This window comes from Cydia strobilella, chromosome 2, assembly GCF_947568885.1.
Source record: "Cydia strobilella chromosome 2, ilCydStro3.1, whole genome shotgun sequence".
In the NCBI taxonomy this organism is placed as follows: domain Eukaryota; kingdom Metazoa; phylum Arthropoda; class Insecta; order Lepidoptera; family Tortricidae; genus Cydia; species Cydia strobilella.
This window is the reverse complement of record NC_086042.1, coordinates 500,821-526,893: the sequence shown is the minus strand read 5'-3', so window position 1 is coordinate 526,893 and position 26,073 is coordinate 500,821. Positions and strand designations below refer to the sequence as shown.

The following is a 26,073-nucleotide window of genomic DNA, read 5'->3' as shown; positions in this document are numbered from 1 at the left end:
GTATCAAATATTGCACAAGTTGCAAGTGTAATTTAATACATCTGTTATATTAATGCTAAAAAAAAAAGTTGCAATTTAATCGTTAATTTTCATTGGAATTTTTTTATGTATAAGATCATAGAGTAACTTATACTAGAGCGGTACTGTCATAGTAAATTTTGTAACCCCGCTGTAATTCACTGCCATCTGTCGACACACTTTAAAACTAAAAATAAATATTTATAAAAATACGATAAAATGTATTTAAATATGGATAAATGATTTTTTTATTTGCATTAATTATTTTTATATGATTTTGACCCATGTTCTTTCACTGGTATGCGTTAAAATTATAAATAACAAACGAAACAGTCAACGCCCTCTATACGAGTGTAGGCCAAAACTAGTGGCGCCATCTGATCGAGAATCAAATTTTCGTGATTTTCGAGGCACGTTTTTTCCTTAGACTGTATCCATCTATTACGGAGTTATATCTATCTTTGATAAGATGAACGCCATACCATGATACCAATATTACCAATGAAACAATAGTTCAATAAAAAATATTTATTTACTACAAGTTTACAAGTAACTTCATCGGAAATTATTATAAATGATGTGATTTCACATGCAGTATTATTAAATTTGATTATATTTTATCCTAATAAAATCCTTCTCGCACTAAAAGCACCTACCGAAGTGACCTGACAAACATAAATGTACAGTCGCCGTCAGATATATCGGAGCGGCCGAGGTGCTCAAAAATATCTGAACACGCACCTAGCGCCTTGACAATAGAGGCGTGTTCAGATATTTGTGAGCACCTTGGCCGCTCCGATATATCTGATGGCGACTGTAAATAATGGAGTTAAATTTAACCAGAAATCGTGATACAAAAGATAGGTACAAGGAGATTCATATTTTTATAGTTATAAATCGTATAAGAATCCAATTGCCGCTTTAAATTCACGATATTTGTATGTATTTATTTAATGTGTAAAGTCCACGTCAAAGATATGTATACATTATTTGAGTTGTAATAGATTCAGATCCATTTATTTCTTAAAGAAAAATACATTGCTTTAATCAAAAGGATTAAACCAGCCATTCTCAGTGTGCTCTACGGACCCCTAGGGCTCCGCAGCCTCTGTGGGGGCTCCGAGAGAAAAAGCGAAAACAAATCAATAACCAGCTCTCATATCTCTAGTCCACAGTTAATTTGTCAAACGATTTTTTTTTTTTTAGGGTTCCGTCAAATATTTTGCTTTCCAAAAGGGTTCCGTCGCCAAAAGTGTGAGAACCGCTGGATTAAACAAAATGCCTTCACTAAAAGATGAAAATGACTAAAATATTAATTGATGTAATAGTGTATACATATTTTTATCGTAAATGCGTTTGGAGCATCAGTCGGTGATCACAGACTTAGTTAATACAATAATATTATAATAAAAACAACATATCAACAGCCGACATTATAAAAATACAATTAATACATATTATTGACAATTGTGACAATTAGACTCATTTGGTTCCGCAGGTAGTGCAAGGAGCAAAAAATAAAACGTAATTAAATATTATTTAACAAATCTTTTATTTTATTATACATATGTATGCATTTACAAATCAAAAATTAACTCTGTGCCATACGTAATAAAGTTAGTATTCGTGTGTTCATCTTTAAATGGATAGATTAGAATTAGCCTCATGCATGAAGTTTATATTTGAACGAAATATGTTTTATTCGGATGTTTGTTACCGTTATATCATGTTACAAATGCATTTCCGTTTTTAAATTACCATTTAATTACTTAGTTATAAATAAAAAGTACAAAAATTTGCCCGCGAAAAGCTAGTGAGCGAAACGCTCGAAACGCCACGTGACGTCACGCGTTTGACAGATTAGTGTCATTAGTAGCAAACGTCAGTTGGGCCGCCCAACATGTGACGTCATCACGGTCTGTCGAATTCGCGCCAAAAATTATGAGCGTTTCAACCGCTCAAAAATTTTCAACATTTTAAATATTTTTTAATAAAATAATGTTAAGGTTTACAAAAGTATTTTTATCATTTCCGGTGTTCCAACGATATAAATTATGAATCCAAAAATAAAAATAAATTCATGCATGGAGCTAATTGTTTGACATGATGCCAACGGCCGCTTTCTACCACCGCACCGCTCGCCATCGGCAGGGTGTTCATCCTCACACCCTAGCACCTAAATGGTCGCGTACTGTGCGGTTTAAGAGGAATTTCCTCCCGCGTACGCTTCGGCTGTGGAATGAGCTCCCTACCGAGGTTTTCCCGAGGGGCTACAGTATGGGGTTCATCATTTGGATACATAAAATAAGGATATTTTCTTAGTGTTATATAACAATGCGAGTTCAACTCGTATCCAAAACTAAATTAAAATGTTTTTTTTTTTGTGTTAGTATAATTCCGGCTTGAACCTGCTACAAGCGTATCAACAGTTATAAATCCAACATTAGTAACAACCTTGCACCGAATCCTTACAACTAATACTACTCGTATCGTATAAATATACGTTACTTATTAAGAGGCCGTAGTCGATTTTGGAGCAAAAATTTAAAATTGATAGATTTAGTCGTTGAAATTATACACGTTTTGTTACGTAATATCTAAATAACAAGTATTGGTTTCTATTAGCACGTCTTCTCATCTTGCCTTTTAATAATGAGGTCGCGAGCGTGCGTCACCGGTATTATATGAAAAGAAGGGGCAGTTTTTAAAAATTCATCAAAAATTTATGGTGGTAAATTATACAAATTGATGTATAAGAATAGTTTCAGCAAATGTTGTAGATTGTTTAAGTATCAAAATTACGTTGAAATTAAGTCGATTTTCAGAGAAATTGTCACTTGTTTTGAAGTAATTTCTGGAGAAAATTGATTTCGTCTAACTTTCATTTACACTACTTCAAAGTCATAATAATAAAAACGTAGGTTGATAAACGTCAAGTACAAAATATGTGTAATACAAAATTACCATGTTTAGCCGTCCACACTTTACGAAATTTACAAATAAGAGCGACAAAATCAATGCTTTACGCGCGTTTACCTAAACGTCCATCAGAAAAGCAAACATTACTAATTTAGCGAGTCTGTTTTCAAAAAATTGATCTGATAAAAGGTAAGATAAGAAGACGTGCTAATAGAAACCAGTACTTGTTATTTCAATTAGGTAACAAAAGGTGTACAATTTCATCGATTAAATCTATCAATTTTACGTTTTTGCGACTAAAATCGACACCGGCCTCTTAAGACCTAAGATCTCGAGCGAACGCCCTACTTCACATTAGAAATAGTTTTTTTATTTTTCCTGAATGTCGAGGGAACATATCTAAAATGCATAATTTGTATATTTTCCTCTCACGTCACGCACGGGTTACGTTGTTCTAATATCACGCCATTCTATCCTCCTAAGGCCCAGCCATACAAATAAAAAAATCCAAAATTTGCCATTGAAATTTTAACCTATATTGTAGGAATATAACTAAAACTTTTTTTTTGTATTTCCTCAATCACCCGTTGACCACGAACGCTGTAAAGGGTTCGAAACGTCGGGATGTATTATAAATTCAATATACGCGATATAATCCGTTTTCACAGTTTTATTTCATGAGTAACTATCGCGGTAACCGAAGACAATATTCTATATTGTAGGAATTATAGTTGATTTTTGCGATGTTGTAAAATTGAACGGAACATACAAAAGCGACTCTGTTCCAATTGAATATCATTTAAATTTCATCGAACTGAAGAGGTAATAGGTAGGACTTTGGGCCTTAGAAGGTTGAGTGCTAACGAAACTTTTGCAAGGAAGGTGTGCTAGTTAACCAACGACGTGACAACCGTTATTTATTTAAATGCTAATCAAAATGTAAAATTTTTTTTAATTAATGATCATTTTTGTAACATACTTTTCGATTGGAGTTTACAATTAATAATTGTCATTGGCTAGTGATCAATTATAATTAATAAAGTGTCCACACATGTCCATTAGCTACATATATTGTGGCATGGGTGAAGTGTTAACCCGAACTTTAATATATAGTAAAGTTTCGTGCATGTAGGAGTGCATTATTCATACGTGTTCAATACCTTTTCCAGGCCGCACCAGCTACGAGGATTTCCCAAAGAAAATCTTAATATTTTCCAATTAATGCAGCTTTGATGATTCATATCGACGTTACATTTCCCGAAAGTGCAATCTAATTTGAGCCTTAAATCTGAATATTAAAGTTGAAATTCTATTGGCGCGTACATATGTGGTCAGGAAATAGTACTATGCCTGGAAAAGGGTTAAAAACATATGCGTCAACCATTCGGGCTCCGTCCGTCGCAGTATTCCAGCTTCATTCCAGGTGGTCTAGATTCAGTAGTCGATTCTACTGTGTGCCATAGGGGTTGTAGCCGTGAGGAGGGGGTTGCGGGTACCCTTGCGGGGCCGGGGGGTGTTGGTAGGGCTGGTAGGGCTGCGTGGGGATGCGCGGGGCGTGGTGCGGGTAGGGGAGCGTGGCGTAGGGGTTGTAGCCGGTCGGCATGGGGGCGGCGTAGTAGTACGGTGCCGCGCCGTAGGGTAACGGCATGCCTGAAAGATGAAATATAATTAGGGAAAGCATAAACTGACTGAGACGAAATAGCTGGGTTAAAAAAAGAAAAAAAAAAACCGGCCAAATGCGAGTCGGACTTGCCCACCCGAGGGTTTCGTACCTTTTAGTATTTGTTGTTATCACGGCAACAGAAATACATCATCTGTGAAAATTTCAACTGTCTAGCTATCACGGTTCACGAGATACAGCCTGCTGACAGACAGACAGACGGACAGCGGATTCTCAGTAATAGGGTCCCGTTTTTACCCTTTGGGTACGGAACCCTAAAAATGGCAAACCAAAATCGTCTTCAAAATGATGAGTAGCTAATAATTTGGTGGAAAGGTCTTACCTTGTGGTTGCATAGGATAGGGCAGGGCGGCGGGCGCGGGGGCGGCGGGGGCGGCGGGGGGTGCGGGGGCGGCGCTCGGGGGCGGGGGGCGCGGCGGGGGGTCCTTGCGCGCTACCGACGCTGGCTGCAGACAAGGACAATATGTCAGTAAGTGGTCGCTAGTTTAAATGTTGACGTTTATGGGCCGATTGCGTTCGGAAAGTTTTTGAGTATTTAAGGGTAGTCAAACTTCAAATACCTCTTGAGCGGGCGCCTGCGGGGGGTCGGGCGCGGGGCGCGACACCCTCGAGGCGTCCTGCGTCAGGTCCTTGAGCAGCTCCTCCTTCTCAGTGCGGCGCGCGAAGCAGAAGTCCGAGATCTTATTCTGGAAGGTCACTAGCAGCTGTGGACAAATACCAATACCAAGTTAAATTAATCGAATTTATGATTTGTTTACAAACCTACGACCCTACGGCAGCAAATCGAAGCAGCATAATAAAGATTAATAAAATAAAGTTTGCACGTCTTTTTGACACTACTTGGAAGACGTCAAACTTTTCTCGGCTCTTTATATCACACTCTACCGGTAATTCTGTATTCTGCTCTATTTGCAACTCTGTACAGTCGTCTTTTTAGAGTGTTTTAGAGCTGTCGTATGCTCGGCTGATCTCCTATGGGACGAATTGGGTTATTCCCACTAGTTACCACCAAGTGGTTACCAGTGCTAATAACTGGGAATTTTTTCCCACCTTTTACACCAGCGGTAAGTACTGGTGAAAAAATTCCCAGTAGTTACTACCAAACTGAGTTGGTGGTAACTACTGTTTTCTATTGAACTCTAACAAAATTTTAGTGGTAACTATTGAAAAAAAAAATCCCAGTAGTTGCCATCAACACAGTTTGGTTCTATTTAGTGGTATCTACTGTGAATTTTTTCCCAGTAGGTATCAGTGGTAAAAGGTGGGAAAAAAATTCCCAGGTAGTACCACTAGTAGGGCGGTAGGGGGAATAAAAAAAAAATCCCTCCAGAGTTGGGTCTGGAGCCGCTGGCGAGGCTGCGGAAGAGTGCTCCAGTGTTCCTGTGGCCTCGCCTTATAGCCCTGAGGCGGTCAAGAAAAAAAAGAAAAAAAAAGGTAGTACCACTAGTAATAACTCGGTGGGAACTAGTGAGAATAACCCGACGCATTTTTCAACTGATGTTTTTTTTACATTTTTAAAAATGGCGCAGCCACGGGGGTATATATACAGCTCACGAAGCCAACTAATACAGTCTTACTTGTGTAAGGTCGTTGTAGAACTTGACGCCCTCCTTGAGGTTGTTGGTGAGGTCGGCGTAGGCGTCGTGCGCCGCGCACAGGCGGCCCAGGGCTGCGCCGCGGGAGCCCCCGCCTGCTGTACTGGACATGTACCTGCGTGAGGTCGTTGTAGAACTTGACGCCCTCCTTGAGGTTGTTGGTGAGGTCGGCGTAGGCGTCGTGCGCGGCGCACAGGCGGCCCAGGGCTGCGCCGCGGGAGCCCCCGCCTGCTGTACTGGACATGTACCTGCGTGAGGTCGTTGTAGAACTTGACGCCCTCCTTGAGGTTGTTGGTGAGGTCGGCGTAGGCGTCGTGCGCGGCGCACAGGCGGCCCAGGGCTGCGCCGCGGGAGCCCCCGCCTGCTGTACTGGACATGTACCTGCGTGAGGTCGTTGTAGAACTTGACGCCCTCCTTGAGGTTGTTGGTGAGGTCGGCGTAGGCGTCGTGCGCGGCGCACAGGCGGCCCAGGGCTGCGCCGCGGGAGCCCCCGCCTGCTGTACTGGACATGTACCTGCGTGAGGTCGTTGTAGAACTTGACGCCCTCCTTGAGGTTGTTGGTGAGGTCGGCGTAGGCATCGTGCGCGGCGCACAGGCGGCCCAGGGCTGCGCCGCGGGAGCCCCCGCCTGCTGTACTGGACATGTACCTGCGTGAGGTCGTTGTAGAACTTGACGCCCTCCTTGAGGTTGTTGGTGAGGTCGGCGTAGGCGTCGTGCGCCGCGCACAGGCGGCCCAGGGCTGCGCCGCGGGAGCCCCCGCCTGCTACACTGGACATGTACCTGCGTGAGGTCGTTGTAGAACTTGACGCCCTCCTTGAGGTTGTTGGTGAGGTCGGCGTAGGCGTCGTGCGCCGCGCACAGGCGGCCCAGGGCTGCGCCGCGGGAGCCCCCGCCTGCTGTACTGGACATGTACCTGCGTGAGGTCGTTGTAGAACTTGACGCCCTCCTTGAGGTTGTTGGTGAGGTCGGCGTAGGCGTCGTGCGCCGCGCACAGGCGGCCCAGGGCTGCGCCGCGGGAGCCCCCGCCTGCTGTACTGGACATGTACCTGCGTGAGGTCGTTGTAGAACTTGACGCCCTCCTTGAGGTTGTTGGTGAGGTCGGCGTAGGCGTCGTGCGCCGCGCACAGGCGGCCCAGGGCTGCGCCGCGGGAGCCCCCGCCTGCTGTACTGGACATGTACCTGCGTGAGGTCGTTGTGGAACTTGACGCCCTCCTTGAGGTTGTTGGTGAGGTCGGCGTAGGCGTCGTGCGCGGCGCACAGGCGGCCCAGGGCTGCGCCGCGGGAGCCCCCGCCTGCTGTACTGGACATGTACCTGCGTGAGGTCGTTGTAGAACTTGACGCCCTCCTTGAGGTTGTTGGTGAGGTCGGCGTAGGCGTCGTGCGCCGCGCACAGGCGGCCCAGGGCTGCGCCGCGGGAGCCCCCGCCTGCTGTACTGGACATGTACCTGCGTGAGGTCGTTGTAGAACTTGACGCCCTCCTTGAGGTTGTTGGTGAGGTCGGCGTAGGCGTCGTGCGCCGCGCACAGGCGGCCCAGGGCTGCGCCGCGGGAGCCCCCGCCTGCTGTACTGGACATGTACCTGCGTGAGGTCGTTGTAGAACTTGACGCCCTCCTTGAGGTTGTTGGTGAGGTCGGCGTAGGCGTCGTGCGCCGCGCACAGGCGGCCCAGGGCTGCGCCGCGGGAGCCCCCGCCTGCTGTACTGGACATGTACCTGCGTGAGGTCGTTGTAGAACTTGACGCCCTCCTTGAGGTTGTTGGTGAGGTCGGCGTAGGCGTCGTGCGCCGCGCACAGGCGGCCCAGGGCTGCGCCGCGGGAGCCCCCGCCTGCTGTACTGGACATGTACCTGCGTGAGGTCGTTGTAGAACTTGACGCCCTCCTTGAGGTTGTTGGTGAGGTCGGCGTAGGCGTCGTGCGCCGCGCACAGGCGGCCCAGGGCTGCGCCGCGGGAGCCCCCGCCTGCTGTACTGGACATGTACCTGCGTGAGGTCGTTGTAGAACTTGACGCCCTCCTTGAGGTTGTTGGTGAGGTCGGCGTAGGCGTCGTGCGCCGCGCACAGGCGGCCCAGGGCTGCGCCGCGGGAGCCCCCGCCTGCTGTACTGGACATGTACCTGCGTGAGGTCGTTGTGGAACTTGACGCCCTCCTTGAGGTTGTTGGTGAGGTCGGCGTAGGCGTCGTGCGCGGCGCACAGGCGGCCCAGGGCTGCGCCGCGGGAGCCCCCGCCTGCTGTACTGGACATGTACCTGCGTGAGGTCGTTGTAGAACTTGACGCCCTCCTTGAGGTTGTTGGTGAGGTCGGCGTAGGCGTCGTGCGCCGCGCACAGGCGGCCCAGGGCTGCGCCGCGGGAGCCCCCGCCTGCTGTACTGGACATGTACCTGCGTGAGGTCGTTGTAGAACTTGACGCCCTCCTTGAGGTTGTTGGTGAGGTCGGCGTAGGCGTCGTGCGCCGCGCACAGGCGGCCCAGGGCTGCGCCGCGGGAGCCCCCGCCTGCTGTACTGGACATGTACCTGCGTGAGGTCGTTGTAGAACTTGACGCCCTCCTTGAGGTTGTTGGTGAGGTCGGCGTAGGCGTCGTGCGCCGCGCACAGGCGGCCCAGGGCTGCGCCGCGGGAGCCCCCGCCTGCTGTACTGGACATGTACCTGCGTGAGGTCGTTGTAGAACTTGACGCCCTCCTTGAGGTTGTTGGTGAGGTCGGCGTAGGCGTCGTGCGCCGCGCACAGGCGGCCCAGGGCTGCGCCGCGGGAGCCCCCGCCTGCTGTACTGGACATGTACCTGCGTGAGGTCGTTGTAGAACTTGACGCCCTCCTTGAGGTTGTTGGTGAGGTCGGCGTAGGCGTCGTGCGCCGCGCACAGGCGGCCCAGGGCTGCGCCGCGGGAGCCCCCGCCTGCTGTACTGGACATGTACCTGCGTGAGGTCGTTGTAGAACTTGACGCCCTCCTTGAGGTTGTTGGTGAGGTCGGCGTAGGCGTCGTGCGCCGCGCACAGGCGGCCCAGGGCTGCGCCGCGGGAGCCCCCGCCTGCTGTACTGGACATGTACCTGCGTGAGGTCGTTGTAGAACTTGACGCCCTCCTTGAGGTTGTTGGTGAGGTCGGCGTAGGCGTCGTGCGCCGCGCACAGGCGGCCCAGGGCTGCGCCGCGGGAGCCCCCGCCTGCTGTACTGGACATGTACCTGCGTGAGGTCGTTGTAGAACTTGACGCCCTCCTTGAGGTTGTTGGTGAGGTCGGCGTAGGCGTCGTGCGCCGCGCACAGGCGGCCCAGGGCTGCGCCGCGGGAGCCCCCGCCTGCTGTACTGGACATGTACCTGCGTGAGGTCGTTGTAGAACTTGACGCCCTCCTTGAGGTTGTTGGTGAGGTCGGCGTAGGCGTCGTGCGCCGCGCACAGGCGGCCCAGGGCTGCGCCGCGGGAGCCCCCGCCTGCTGTACTGGACATGTACCTGCGTGAGGTCGTTGTAGAACTTGACGCCCTCCTTGAGGTTGTTGGTGAGGTCGGCGTAGGCGTCGTGCGCCGCGCACAGGCGGCCCAGGGCTGCGCCGCGGGAGCCCCCGCCTGCTGTACTGGACATGTACCTGCGTGAGGTCGTTGTAGAACTTGACGCCCTCCTTGAGGTTGTTGGTGAGGTCGGCGTAGGCGTCGTGCGCCGCGCACAGGCGGCCCAGGGCTGCGCCGCGGGAGCCCCCGCCTGCTGTACTGGACATGTACCTGCGTGAGGTCGTTGTAGAACTTGACGCCCTCCTTGAGGTTGTTGGTGAGGTCGGCGTAGGCGTCGTGCGCCGCGCACAGGCGGCCCAGGGCTGCGCCGCGGGAGCCCCCGCCGCCGCCCGCCGCCGCGAAGCGCGCGTGGGCTTGCTGGATCTCAGCCACTAGCGCGTCCTATAAAACGAAAACATTTTTAGACGTAAGGATAAATGTGTAACAGTAGGAAGAAAATTTGCGTCGAGCAGAAATTTCAGAACAAGTTTGTTAGTATTGAGGTTTCTTATAATCATAAGTAATTTATTGACAACAACGGTCCACTTTATTCAAACCTACCTGCTGCTGCTGCAACGCGGCGGCGCGGCGCTGCAGCGGCGCCAGCGCGGCGCCCAGCGCGCCCGCCGTCAGCGCCGGCTCGTCCAGCGCGCCGTCCGCGGTCAGCGCTGACAGGAACTGCTCCTGAAATCAGAATCACAAATCAGAAATTATTTATTTGCATTGATACAGCATGGGGATGTTACGATACATTAGTTTTACAGTACACAAATACTTTACTGCGATCACGCGACACGCGATAATGGCGTAGGGCGTTATCATTTGGGGAAACTCTCTATAATACTCTACGTCAATACGATCGCTAGCGGGTGTGAAACCGAGACGCTCATGCAAGAATTGTTTCGTACTACAGGATGACGAAATATACTCCTTGTACTTCTGCTAAATTATCAGACACTTTCGGCCGAGTCCGTGAATTCTGTCCATATATACACACCCATGTATAAATACTGCAAAGTCACGAGCTCAGGTCGAGGGTAACGTCCCTAAAACTATCCCGCTCTTTCTTAAGCATCTTCACTCGAGCTAACGGCGCTCGCAGCTCCACCACCACCTACCCTATGTCAATACATGTATATTCCCGCACAGCCACTATGATTTCTATTTACTGTGTTTGCCGCCACCGCCGCCATCTATATAGAAGACCAAGAGTGACATCCTTAAGATCATGCACTAACAAAGGTATCTTGTTTCTTCTTATGCGTCTCCACTCGCCGGCTCGGGCCCGTCAGCGGTGGTCTCTGTCTGTCTGTATGTGTTACCTTGAGGTCGAGAGTGACGTCCTTGAGTTCGTTCTCAAGGCTGTCCCGCTCCCTCTTCAGCGTCTCCACCCTCGCCAGGAGCGCCCTCAGCTCCGCGGCCGCCGAGCCGGCGCCGGCGCCGGCGCCCCCGCCCCCCGCGCCGGCCGCGCCCCCCGCAGCCTCGGGCACGCCGGCGGTGATCTCGCCGTCGCTGCGCCCGAGGAGCTCGATATCCTGTGGAAACATATCAATGATTAAAGACTGGAGAAACAAACGGCAAACAAGTGACTCCAAAACTTGTGTAGCAATAGTTATTTGTGCAACAAGAGAGGAAAGTTGGTTTTTCTTGCGAGTGTTTTGTTTTTCGAGTAATAACTTTTTAAAATTGTGTTTGAAATTTTGCTTACTTTTGAGCCGTCTGACAGGTGGAGGGATATCATTCCAGCATTTGGTCGCGAGATATCGGAAACAACCGGTAAAGGCAACCGTTCTGTGAGCTTACATTTCCAGGAGACAGCGCCACGAATAGTGACACGACTTAAAGTTTTCAATCGCTCAATGAGTAGTTTTGATGATAATATGTGCTCTATCGCCAGAGTCTAGTGCGGCCCCGGCGTCCATCGACCTGTATCGACCAACCTCCTTGTGTTGCGAGTACTTCTGCTGCACAATAGCATCAGCACAGACAGCATTATCAATAATTTTCCAAAATTTAGCCACGTTGGCGCGGAATACTCCAGTTCAACAGTGTTGAGGAAGTATGCTCCACTGTATGTATAGTGTCGACTGACCTCCTTGTGTTGAGCGAACTTCTGCTGCACTATGGCGTCGGCTCGCACAGCGTTGTCGATGATTTGCCTGTACTTGGCCGCGTTGGCGCGGAAGGCCTCGGTGAGCTGCGGCGAGGGCGTGCGGCCCCAGCGCGCGCCGAACTGGTTGCGGAGCGCCGCGTCCGCTTCTTCTTCTTCGCGTAGCATGCGCTCCGCCTGTCAACATAATCATATTTAAGTAAAAAGTTCAATTCGGTATTAGGGTATTAGGGCAAGTGTAAACGCCATCCTGCTCACACGCCTAAGGGTGGTCGCCAGACGCAGTTTCGAATGGCAGTGGAATGACACAACAGGTAGGGCAGTAGAAAGAGCAGCAAATGGTTAAGCTTTAAAAGGGATTTAATGGCATCTGCTCAGTGTGGAATAATTGCCAAAATATTCATTTTGAATACTTATCGTACCATAGAAAAACAAAAGATAATTCCGACGAAGGTACCGAGAGCAAAGTTTCATGTCACTTAATAATGTAATGTATTCTGCATCTGTCGCGGACAGAGCCACCGCGCGCTTTAACTTGTCAGCTCAGGACGGGCAGCAAGCGGGGTTCAGGGATGCTTGCTTGTTATCTATCTTGACATATATTCTGCTTCCGTAGCAGACAGAGCCACCCCGTTACTTACCTCGTCTAGTATGTCCCTGTTTCGCTGCAACAATTGCGGTAACTCCTCCATCAGAGCTCGTAAAGCCCCCGGGCCGCCGGCCGTACGCACGGCGGCCGCCTTGCTCCGGATAGACTCGGGGAGTTCTCCCGAGTCTTGTTCCTCGACGCAGGCGGGGAGGTTCAGGGAGGCGAGGATGCTGTTGAGGAGCTGGGTGGCTTCGCGGAGCTTGTTCACCTGGAAATTTACTTGATTGAGTATTGTGGTTTGAGTTTAGAATTGAAGGATTGTAATCTAGATTCTTAGAGGTCTCTTAAAAATCGGAACGAGTTGCTGTGTGCAGCATTAACCGTCTCCGCAGACCAGTAATAAGGCCGTGTCGGCAGGGGGGGGGGCTACAGAGTACAGCCTCGGTAATGGTGTACCTCAGCATTGACGGCCTCCGATCTCTTGGCGGCGGCGGCCTGCAGCGCGCGGTGCGCGGCGGCGGGCAGCAGCGCCGCGAACAGGGCGCGGCCCGCGGGGGGCGCGGGGCCCCAGCGCGCGGGGGGAGGGAGCTACAGACTCGGTAATGGTGTACCTCAGCATTGACGGCCTCCGATCTCTTGGCGGCGGCGGCCTGCAGCGCGCGGTGCGCGGCGGCGGGCAGCAGCGCCGCGAACAGGGCGCGGCCCGCGGGGGGCGCGGGGCCCCAGCGCGCGGGGGGAGGGAGCTACAGACTCGGTAATGGTGTACCTCAGCATTGACGGCCTCCGATCTCTTGGCGGCGGCGGCCTGCAGCGCGCGGTGCGCGGCGGCGGGCAGCAGCGCCGCGAACAGGGCGCGGCCCGCGGGGGGCGCGGGGCCCCAGCGCGCGGGGGGAGGGAGCGCCTTGGCCACGGCGGCGCGGGGGACGGGCTCCAGCTGACGCGCGTCCGGGATGCGCTCGTGGTAGATGAAGTCGTTGTCTTTTGTGGCTTCGGCGAGGAATCTGCGGGAGATAGAGATTTGTTTGAGTCAAAATCCAGAAGTATTGATTTATGTTATGACTAAACTTTAGGACTAGACTTACAAAGACTAAGCAGTCTTATAAATTATAAAACTGAGCCAAGTTGTACCACATTAGAATTAGAACTCATAAACTTCCAGTTTTTAACTAATTCTACAGCGTAAGATCAGTTAAAAAATGTATGTATGCCGGAGTAATTTGGCTGTTATAGTCTGACAATTTTTGTCAGACTATAGGTACATTTTTCTATTGATAGCTTCTTGTATGTGGAAAAAATAAATATACTTAGGTACTTTTTAGTGCAAAACTACAGAGAAATGATAAGACGTAATAGGTAACGAAAGAGTAACAACCAGGTTAAACTACGAAACTCAATGTAATATATTATAATCCACGAATCAAACTTAAGTCTCAACTTATGTACCTGTTTTAAGGGTCTTTTAGTTTTCTACGGCCACCTGGAGACATGTCGCCTTATAGGTGCAGACGCTGGAATATTACCGCATGGCCTCGGTATAAAGCTGCTCCTGTAAGGGCACCTGCAGTCTGCTCAGGCCTTAAGCTGTTCCACATCCATCTGGAGATGTCCCCTGTTGCTGCACACCCTGGAACATTACCTTATGGCCTTGGTCAAATATTCCGACAGCAAGGGCGCCTGCCCAGGGTGTTCCACATCCACCTGAAGATATCTCCTCTTTTGTTGGTGCAGACCCTGGATCATTACCTTATAGCCTTGGTGAGCTGCTCCGACAGCACGGGCGCCTGCCCAGGGCTCCTTTCAGCTGTTCCACGTGTCCTGTTGCTGCAGACCCTGGAACATTACCTCATAGCCTTGGTGAACTACTCCGACAGCAAGGGCGCCGATCCGCTTGGAAACGTGACCCAGTTGGTGCAGGCACTAGATCATTACCTCATGGCCTTCGTGACCTGTTCAGACAGCAATGGCGCTTGCGGCAGCCTGCCCAGGGCCTCCTTGAGCTGTTCCACTGCGACCTGGAGACGTCACCTGTTGCTGCAGACACTGGGGCATTACCTCATGGCTTTCGTGAGCTGTTCAGACAGTAATGGCGCCTGCGGCAGCCTGCCCAGGGCTCCTTTAAATTGTTCCACGGCCACCTGGAGACGAGATATCTCCTCGCCTACTGCTTTGTTGGTGCGGCAGACCATGCCCTGGAAGAGTTGGGTCAGGCCGCGGAACGCCATCTGTTTTGCTGTTATCTATACAAAGAAAAATCTAGGGTTAGGATATTGTATGACAATGAGTTTTGAGTTCGATTTCGAAAGTATATTTTGAAAGATTAATTTGGTACACGATGTAAAAGTCTAATTTCGCTGTTTTCATGGTACATTATTTTCACTGTGAATCTTTATTTTTAATTTATTCATTATTATATGAATTACTATACACTATTTAAAATTATGTGACCAAATTTAGAATTATTTGAATTTATAATTACGACTGACATGATATATTATTGTATTTCCATTTTTCGCTTTAAGATATATGGATGCTATGATTTGTTTTTAAGTTTAAACGATGTTTACTTTTTTAATTTTATTTTATGTACTCTGGACGTGTAATTTACTTTATCAATGAATATATGAATGAATGAATGGTAGAGAAAATATACTGGATGTTTTGCGTTTTGGTTGTTTTGATACGTACTAAAGTGTCCCAATCGAGCGGTTGACGCAAGAGGTTAATGGATTATGAACCTAATGATGCACAATAATATGGTTTGTTCACACATACCATGGGAGTCCACTCACAGTCAAAGGTTGCTCGCTGCTTCTCATTATTGATCAACCGTAATCAGTGGATACTTAACCTAATTTTGTAAGTATTAAGGTCTGTTTTCACATGATTTTTCACTTACAATGGCGGACCACTCGCGGTCAAAAAGCGCCCGTTGCGGCTCCCGGTTGATCATGCGAAGTGCGTCTGTGTATAGCTCTTCGCATTGCGAACAGACTCGCGCCACCATGCCCTCTTTCATCTCGTCTGCACAAACATTTAATAAATATCGAAATTAATTCAGACAAGTATACTTTTATAGAATAACCAGAACACATCCATACATTCCGATGTCAAATAGGATTTTAAAAAATACAATAAAAAAATGAAACACAAAATAACACTAATAAAATAAAATTTACACTAATAGTTTAAAAAAAAAAAACAAGTGCAGTCAGCTTTCAGCTGCAAGCAAGTGTATTAAACAATATAATAATAATAATTGACGAAAAAGGCTTCGTATATGAGATAATTGAGATATCAAATGACAAACACTGCTGTCAATCAATAGTTTTTTATGATAGGGCGAGATAAGGCAAGTTTTATAAACGAATTTGATTAATTTTTGCTTACAAGATCTTAAATTGTATGTTTACTTTTCTAAACCATGATTTATTTAAGTAGTATTTAAGTAGCTATTTAAGCGTATTACGATTAATCGAACTTAAACTATCGTGAGACATATTTCAAAATATTTAGATTAGAACGGTTTGTATCAGTGCACGACGTACAACCGCCGCGGACACTCGTGCCTGAGGAAAAATTCCCAAAGAATCCGAAACATGTCGCCAAAAGCGACTAAAAATACAAGTGAGTGAAACCGTTCTGATCTAAATATTTCGTATTACGATTGTTTTTATTTTTGGATATTTTTCAATTAAATAAATTTTATCTTATCTTATCTTATAATTTTGTTCAAGAAAAATCTAACTTAAATCTTAAAATGTCTTAATTTAATATTACCGCAAGGAACACGTGATTAAAAGACTGCAAGCTTATTGGGACTCTGACAAAAAAACTGACAGGCGATATGGTCGGTTACGAGTTTACGACATTCAGACAACGATTAAGAAATGTGGGCCAAGACCGCAGCCGGGCACGGCCAATACCGTGTTGAGGTCGCTATATTATTTATCATTTATTGCAGACAACATTGGTCCATATACATCATAAGCATAACACAACAAAACAACAGTTACAATTATAATAAGCATTAAAATAAAATTATGTTAAAATTAATAATAAATAAATCTAGACATTAAAATTTAATTAATTGATCATAATAACAGATTGATTAAATTCTGATTAAAAATAATACTAAAATTACAATTAAAAATTAATAATAATTATATGGTTTCATTATGCGCAGTCAAAAATAAATTTAAATGTCAACCCTAAAATTAATTTTAATTATTAACATGCAGACTATGCCAGTGTCCAGCTATCGGACAATCTAGCCTGTCTGCCACCAGACTCAGGATGCTGTTGTAACTCCCACGCACTCGGCGCATAATGGAAGCTGTTCGTTTCCGGATTATGGCTTGGAAGCCATCTATTCGTGAAACATATACCTCGGATGCACTTGTAAGCGATGACCTCCTGCGCCTGAGCGAGCATGAGCGAAGCGAGGGCTTGTAGCGTGTCGGGCTGAAGATCGGGAGTAGGCTCCTGGTGGACGGCACCCATCACGGTTGCCTTCAAATGTGAGAACACGCCCGCCGCTTGCTGTCAAATATAAATCCATTTGTGGTTTTAGCAATTTAAATAGCTGTGACTATCTACAAAACTCTTTCTAAGGAGCATTTGAGCTCCGCAGTTTGAGCGAGAACGATATGCGACGTGCGAATCGGACGCAATGTGCCAAGCCCCTAAGATTGAGAAAAGACGCGCTTTGATACCACAGGAATGAGGATGCGTTGATTAAGCCACTTTGGTATTTAAATTTTACACCTCACAACCTATTTGATTCAGATTACTACCTACAGGCAACTGTCAAAAGTTATGCCTTTCTGTAGTACATATTACATTTGACCGTAAATTGATCGTATTTTAAAGTTGTGGATACTGTATAACTGTTTTATTTTTAGTGCAAGTCACAAAACGCCCTGCCATAGCCACTTACATGAATCACTTGCCTGTCGTTCAACACTTAATATAAACTAAGCTCAATTAATACCAATTAAATCACTAAGTGCAACGCATTCTTATAAAAGAAAGACAGAAAATGAAATGTATTAGGTTAGGTCAGTAAAATGTAATAATATACCGGGTGTTTCCTGTAACAGGAGCAATAAATTAAGCTGTAGGCTTTACGCCTCAAACTGACCAACAACTGTTCAGCAACTTTTAAAAATAACTTGTGTTTGATTTTTATTACACTTTAAAGTTTATTCTAAGACGCAATGTATTGCAAAATTTGTTATGTTTAAAGGGTGACACACAGATAGCAGCGTACACTGAAGATAATATTTAATTAGTATGAAAAAGGTATAATCTAAAAATTTCATAATTTTAAAAAGTTGGTGAACAAATGTTGGTCAGTTTGAGGAGTACAGCCTATAGCTTAATTTATTGCTCCTGTTACAGGAAACACCCGGTATAACATGCTCTTATGGCTCTATTTAAAAATAAAATTGTGCCAGATATAATTGCATGCTTGATTGTGTGTGATATTATTTATAACAGGCCCCAATTTCACCACGGTGACAGGTGCGACAATTGTCGAAATCACTATTACTGACGTCACATGCCTCCATAGGCTCCGGTGACCGCTTACCATCGAACGGGCTGTATGCTTGTTTGCCACCAACATTTTAATAAAAAAAAAACTCCATTATATCGCCAATAAATAAGTACTTATTTTGCGATGCTAATGACAATTGTCACAACAAACACGACAATTGTCGCAAAATTCCGACACAGAACTTATTTCCTGTCAAGCATTACGGAAAATTCTTATTAGTATTTTATACAATCGTGATATAATAGAGAGCTTTTCAGTCGAGTACCGTGTTTAAGCAACGAAGCTTGCTGAGTTGCTTAAGTTAAGGTACGAGATTGAAAAGCTTGATTATATCACTATTGTATACAATACTTTTTCTACGAGACAAAAAAATTATACTTTCAACTAGTAGAATCATATACTTAGGTAAACAAACCAAAAGTAAACAGCTAAGATACGCGAGCTGCCGCAGCCCGCGATACCTTCATACTTGTACGCGCCCCGGCCGCCGGGCCCGGTGCCCCCGGCGGGTTGGTCAACGACACCTCCTCGTAACTCATGAGGCCCTGGTACCTGCTCCGCGCTAAATTCAATTTTAAGACAATTTTTTACTCGATTGTGGCCACCGTAGCCTATGGAGACTAACAAGCAACGCTAAGCGGTTTTCGTAGGATATGGATGTTGCTATATGAAGGGTGTCACATGCGCGTTTATGACTTATGAAGCAATTGTTGGCCAACCAATCACAAAGCAGATGCGACGCAGCAGCGTGTTTAAGTAGGCTAATTTGCATTGAATCGAGTCTCCTTAAACAAGAAATATTTTACTGAAATGTATGAAGTTCTATTTTCAAAATTTTTATAATTGACTAAACCGTATCGATAAAATTCTTATGCTTGAGTCGGAAGTGCCATAGACTATCCAACGTTGAAAAGAGTAAGGTTGTAGTGTTGCATATGAAGTCGTAATACACAGATTATACTCGGCGAGTAGAAAAAAATCTTATGACAATTGTCATCATCATCATCATAAACGTACCTGTTTTTTGCCGATATAATAAAGTTTTTTTATTATATTACAATGATGGTGGCAAACAGGAATACAGCCCGCCCGATGGTAAGCGGTAACCGTAGCCCATGGATGACTGTGACGTCAGCAACATTGATGTTTTACAATTGTCGCACCTGTCACCGTGGTGAAATTGGGGCCAGGTGATTGCACAATGTTTAAAATTGTCGTCCTCAATTTTTCAAAAATAGTTTTTTTTTTTCCCCAAAAACCTGCAGCATTTTTGGGTGATTTATTTGGTAAAATAGCATCTTATAATCTAATAAATTGGCAAAACGGCAATCAATTTGGCTTCCGGGGCCGATGCCTAATACAAACACAGCTATACCCTTTAAATAAATCTTTTTAGAGTTAATTAAATGTCATAAAACTGAACAGAGTCAAGTTCATAGCCAGTATACCCACGCTAACTATGGTATTTATTTATCAATTCGCTTTTTACGAGTATTATGAATGAATGAACAAGTGCCTAAGAATAACCACTCATAAGGTTAATGGTCAACAGGAAAAGATAAGGGCCAAGTTGGTAATAAAAGAGAGATTTACTGAGAGAGATTTAAGTTCTAAAGAGTACTTTTATTTTACAAAGATAACATGTTATCAGTGGGTGTGAGATGACATCTGAGACAGTAAATCCGGCCTGTTAACGAGTGAGCTCACATTTATTAGCGTGGCGTCGTCGTCACAGTGGTGTTTATTTTGTTTATCTTTGGTTTGACTGTTCTTAGTGTTCTTACAATCGGACTTATGTTGTCGTGAATCATACTAATATTTAACTCACATATTTTTAGTTACTTGCGCGTGAGTTGCACGACATGTCACGGAGAGCCTCAGTCACAATTTTTAAGGATTAAGTAAAATAAAAGTGTTTTACAAGAGTTTACTAATATTAACTGAAAAATCAGTTAGAAGGTCGAACCATACTGTTCTACCTTAGAGATGGCCAGGGGGCGCCACAAGCCTTCGGGAATTGTCATATACTTGGAAATTTCGACCCATGCCACCGTGGCCGGATAGCCGAGCGGTTCAGGCACCTGTCCGGTAAACGGGGTACGCTGGTTCGATTCCAGCACTTGGAGGCTTTGGTCATTTTTTCCTTCGTATATGATATTTATTTCAGTTTATAGTTTAAATAGTAGTGTGTCTACTTGAAAAACCACAAATTAAAATATTTTCATAGAAAATAATTTAATTTGTTCTTAGAGTTTACTAATATTACTTATTTCAATATAAAAGCATGGGTTTGGGTTATTACTTTTAAAGTGTTTTTATAGTATAAGTACTATAACTTGCTGTCATTAAGATCTTTCAATCTTAGTGTTATTATTTTATTTTTTACTCCTTCTTTGTCTTTAAGTACTTAAGTTCACAAAACAAAATAACCTGTACCATTTTCCTCGGAGGAATCACTGAATCCTGAGTCACAGGCTTTGTTTCAGGAAACAGGCTCAATCCTAATGAAACTCTTACAAACCTAATGTAAGTTTTATTTTGTAATTTAGTCTAAGGCTTACACTGTATTAGGTTTCAAGTAAATAAAGATTTATTTATTTATTTAAGAGATCAGATTCATTATGATAACAATAATATCAAACATATTAAATATATTAATAACGGGTCACTCACGTGTTTTAAGTCGAAAACGCTCGACATGTTTCACTCCGTACCGAGGAGCGCCATCAGGAGCTTGCGTCGACGGTGACGGACCGGCGCAGACGCAGACGGGTCTGCATCGGTCCGTCACCGTCGACGCAAGCTCCTGATGATGCTCCTCGATACGGAGTGAAACATGTCGAGCGTTTTCGACTTAAAACACGTGAGTGACCCGTTATTAATATATTTAATATGTCTGTGTCTCACGGAAGTTTTGTTATTAAAACAATAATATCACTTGCAGATTTTTCGAAAAATATCTGTTTATAAAATGTTGCTTGACGGTCACTTAGTTTAGTCAAGTAACTATCTATGAACTCCACCCCCCCCCCTCCCACCCCCCTAGGTCCTACTCAACATCAAAGGTTTGATAGGATAGGAGCTGGGCTGGCAGGACTAGCCTATCCCCATGTCACGCAAAATAGGCGCCAGTCGACGAGTTGCCGAAAACCGCCCGAACTACAATACAACGGACGGTGTCGTGAATCTATCTATGAAGTGGTTATCCTGGATTTCAACGAAGTAATGACCATATTTGTTCTTAAGTTACGAATGTTTTTCATGTACATATTTATCTATCAAATACATTATTGTCTAGGATGTCTAGTATCCACAATGCAAGCCATATTGCGTCTTTAAACTTATAGATAATATTCAAGCTTAGGATTATTTTACCGCGTCACGATGATGAAATAGACCAAGCCGGAGTCAGTTGGCCTACTTTTTAGGGTACCGTACCCAAAGGGTAAAAACGGGACCCCATTACTAAGACTCCGCTGGCCGTCTGTCTGTCACCAGGCTGTACCTCATGAACCGTGATAGCTAGACAGTTGAAATTTTCACAGATGATGTATTTCTGTTGCCGCTATAACAACAAATACTAAAAAGTAGTCCGACTCGCACTTGGCCGGTTTTTTCTATAAAACCTGTGAGTTGCAAGATGATAGGAATCAAGTCCTACAGATGTTCCTCCTGTTTCATACCTGCAGCAGCTTGGTGGCAAGCTTGAGCGAGTCCTCAGTGTCGAGTGGCTGCTGGGAGGCCAGCACGCTCTGCAGGGCTGCGATGTTGAACAGGATGCACACATGCTCATAAGCCAGCGAGCTCACAGCTGCAATACATACATATTGTTATTGCAACTGTGTCAAAAGGTATTGCATACAATCACAATACTCGTACATGAGGGAGTAACACGAGATTATTGCAACTATACACTATTCAGAGCAGGGATGTTGCGGATGCCGATTTTTTGACATTTTTAAAGGCTCGCATCCGCGGATGCGGATGTCGAGATTAGACACATGAAAAACGTCAAATATTACACTTTAGTAATTTTTATTTAAAAAAAACGAAACTTAGTATTTGAACAAGAATACAGGTGCCCCACAATCGCATTACTATACTGAAGTCCAAATAAAACAAACTTTTTACTTCTTGTTGCTGTCCGTCATAGGCTAAAGTGCTCGATCGACGAATCACAAAAACGAAACGAGATTCCTATTGGCTAATGACGAAACTACCTAGCACTTACGCCGCCGCTAAGAAGTCATGTACCTACCTGTTCCACATACGCATCCGCATTAAGCTCCGCATCGATTTTATGCGGATGCTGATGTTGAAAATAATGCGGAAGTTCCGCTGTTGCGGATGCGGGTGCAAATATTCGCAACATCCCTGATTCAGAGTTTAAGTAAGTTTGATTTTGTCTTGAAAATAAAAAGTATCAATAAGTCTAAGTTGATTCTACTCTTTTTGCTTTGTTTTGGTGCATACCATTTCGGGATACACATAAGTTAATATGCTTCCCCCTTCCCCTTATTACAAAGACAAGGCCTACAATCTTTTTTAATTTAAGAGTCCCCGGTAACCTCGGCTGAATTTCACCTTCCCATACAAACGGAGTTTCGTTCTCATTTTAAAACTATGTGTTGGATTGTAATAAAACTTTGCACATACAATGACATGAGGTATATCTATGTCTGTAATTAGTTTATATAGCTCTAGTATATAAAACAAACGAAATAGAGCAAAAACAAGTTTTGTATGAAACACAAATATGTTGTATTTTTTTAACTATTGTATCTGAACCTACATAAACTAATTACAGACCTAGATATACCTTATCCTATTGTAAGTTTTTTTTTGTTATTAGAAAGTGGTTATTACATGGTAACTATTAACAGTCAAATTGCTTAGTTGATATTATTACTGTGTCAACAACTCACACACTAACCCAAATTGATTTGAATATTGTCAACTCAGTAGTACTCATTAGTCACAAGTCTATTTTATTTGTGATGGTTTTATACATATCAGCATAATCATATTGGCAAAGGAAACAATACAAAGAAGAAATGCAAATATTAAGGTTTACTTTAGACATAAAATGGTATACACGGTGTTTCATGACCCTATGAAATCCTAGAGACAGTTTGTTCAGAATATCGATTCTGAACAAACTGAAAGGAGAATCGATTGCGCTATATTTTAATGGGGGTAATTTTTTTATTATATTTACATGATCAGTCTACAATTTTGTAACGCAACAATATCAATAACTAGCATTTAACACGTTATTTCTCAATGAGAAACACACTTAACTGGCCATTGGTAAACCTTATCTTGCTGCAGTAAGGTATGCAAATGGTCAGTTAACAGTGTTTACGATGGTAACTAGCAATTGTTTGACGTCACTAAAACAACGAAGTATCTTGTGTAGAATTACCAGTCAAATAGAATTGTTAAGAAAACTAAACAACTAATATTTTTTTTTGTATTTATCAGATTAAAGAATAAATACTCAAAATGAGTTTAAAATAAAATAAAACTATATTTTAGAGAAGTAATGGGTAAATATATATTTCACCTATATGTGATTATAAAAGCAATATATTTTAGTAAGAAGTATTTATAAACTTACTAAGACTAATCCTTCCTCCGAAGAGAGATCCCCGGTCAAAGGCATCCTTCCACTTGAAGGGGATCTGCACCTCCTGCGGCGGCACCTTCTCCTCCAGCGACGCCAGCTGATCGTAGTAGCTGCGCAACAAACACACACTGACTACACGTAAACAACCCGCGCGGCTGCGCCCTACACGGCCCTTTGTTTATAAGGTCGATGACAAACAAACCACATGTTTATCAACACCTTTCTATTCCAAAAAACCCACAAACCGGACTAATTGACTAAAAAAATAGCGCAATAGGAATAAATAATGATTCAATGGCGATAAATGAGTCATCTAAGTACCTGTAGAGAACGTCGAGCGAGGCCCTGTCGTACACCTTCCATATCGCGTCGGAGCGCAGCCGCGCCAGCTCCGTCAGCGAGTCCGTGCAGTCCTCCGCGCCCTCATAGGTGTTTTGCAGCAGATTCCGCAGTGGTTTTACTAGTTCTACGTCCGCGGACTTCTTTAACGGCACCGCAATCAACTCGGCCATGACTGCGACTGTCACCTTTTGACAATCGGTTGACAACTGATCGACTGCGACTCGACTGACAGCGTGACAGCTGCGCTCTGTATTGTCTTTGTATTTTCTGTATAGCAACACAAGGGTTTAATTAAAGATTTTTGATTAATTTATTAAACAAAATTATTTTTTCCTGTTTGTCTCAAAACCCCATTTTTCTGTTGGGCTTGATTCTCAGAATAATGACTAAAGCAAAGAAGCCGGGCAAAAATAAAAGCTTGGTAAAAGATATCGTATTCACAACACGTTATTACTTTTTGTCTATGAGTGAGTGAGACAACAATCCGCAAGTTCTTTCGTTTTTTTCAGTATTGTCATAAGATGAACTGAGGGAAATGTCAAATGGTCCTATGTGGTTCTATAATATAATCCAGCCAAATAAAATATAAGTTCGTTATTTCACAGGTAGGTGTCAACTGTAACAACTTGACATAGTCGTATTATTTTAGTTGAAATATTTCGGGATGTTTCAGCGGTCATCTTGGTTTATTTTAATTATATTCTTGCTATTCCTGAAAGATTGTTGGAAAATGTGTTGAGTTTTTATTTGTAATGGTTTGAAGTTCCCTTTGTGATAATGTCTTGTGTGATCGAGGGCTGTAAATCGCATACAGGAAGAAAATAAAATACGCACGAACCGATAACCTTTAATCGGTGAGTTTTGTTCAATTTTGAAGAAATTAATTTATAGGACCTGACCCTAAACATAGAAATCGATATATTGTTTATGTAATTATTACTTGCATTCAAGTCTATATAGATTTTTGCATAAATTTTCGAACTTTTCTGCTAAGTATGAAAGGTTATATTTTTGGCATAGTGATGTATCGACCTCAGATCAATAACCTATCGACATTTACAGCTTTCTTATAGTTTGGCCCAGGACTGTCTCATTTTAATTGATGAGTACAGTCAAGGGCATAAATATATATACATTCCCAGTCTCAAAAATATGTGTACGCTCAGACAATAAAATCGTGTTCACATATTTTTAAGCCATTTGTCTGGATCGATATTTTTGCCTTCGACTGTACCTATAGTTTTCTTTGTTCTTACTTACTGACAGATTGTGTTTGCCAGACTATAGTTTAATACTAAAAACCGGTCAAGTGCGGGTCGGACGCGCGCACCAAGGGGACCGTACTTTTTAGTATTTGTTGTTATAGTGGCAACAGAAATACATCATCTGTGAAAATTTCAACTGTCTAGCTATCACGGTTCACATGAGATACAGCCTGGTGACAGACAGACGGACAGCGAAGTATTAGTAATAGGGTCCCGTCCTTACCCTTTGGGTACGGAACCCTAATAAAAAAGACATTAATGATCATTGATGAATGTTCCTTTTATTAATATTGTTGGTCACAAAACTCAACTTTTTATTTCAGATTTCCAAAGGACGAGGAATAGGGGATATTACTGCGATGTTCTGCCACCAGAGTGCAGCACTAGCTTTTTTAGTGCACCGTATCGTAACTTATTCATACTGTACCTTTAACAGGTTTTTGACAAGTTTTCAGGGGACCTACCGGAAAACTCGAATCCGAAATTTCGTTATCTAGCTGCCTATTTATCGCTCGAATACGCAAGAGTGACAGAGATGTTAGATAACGAAAGTTCGATTTTCTTGTTTCGCGATAGACCCTCAGATTGTGATAGTGGCGCCACCTACGCCGAGTTTCGCGTAATATTCCCTATTATTAAATAAAAAAAAATATTACACGAACGTTTTTTTTTCATTTCCTATTTGGTACAGTCAGCTGCAGAGAAAAGGTACCCCACGTCCATACTAATTTACAGAACTTTGTATGCAGGGGGGGGGGGGGGGTGCCTTTTCTCTGCAGCTGACTGTACATGACTAGAAACTATACTTAGTCTTTTAGCATTAGAAAAAACGGTAAACCATTTCCACGTGTCTTTTTATTGACAAGTTTTTTTATAAATATAGCAATATTTTA

General features: G+C 44.4%; 1 protein-coding gene across 1 annotated transcript; it reads right to left on the bottom strand.

Moving 5' to 3' along the window:
- Nucleotides 1-531: 531 nt before the first annotated feature.
- LOC134749776 (programmed cell death 6-interacting protein) lies at nt 532-24,142 on the bottom strand. Its single transcript, XM_063684815.1, has 15 exons — nt 23,895-24,142; nt 23,565-23,683; nt 21,628-21,755; nt 16,773-16,926; nt 15,284-15,408; nt 14,440-14,624; nt 13,154-13,388; nt 12,440-12,655; nt 11,781-11,975; nt 11,011-11,223; nt 10,250-10,372; nt 9,920-10,090; nt 5,179-5,322; nt 4,941-5,064; nt 532-4,587 (listed from the first exon to the last, which is right to left on the bottom strand). The coding sequence occupies exons 1-15, from the start codon at nt 24,083-24,085 to the stop codon at nt 4,385-4,387; spliced, it is 2,526 nt and encodes an 841-aa protein (XP_063540885.1). The 5' UTR covers nt 24,086-24,142; the 3' UTR covers nt 532-4,384.
- Nucleotides 24,143-26,073: the final 1,931 nt, after the last annotated feature.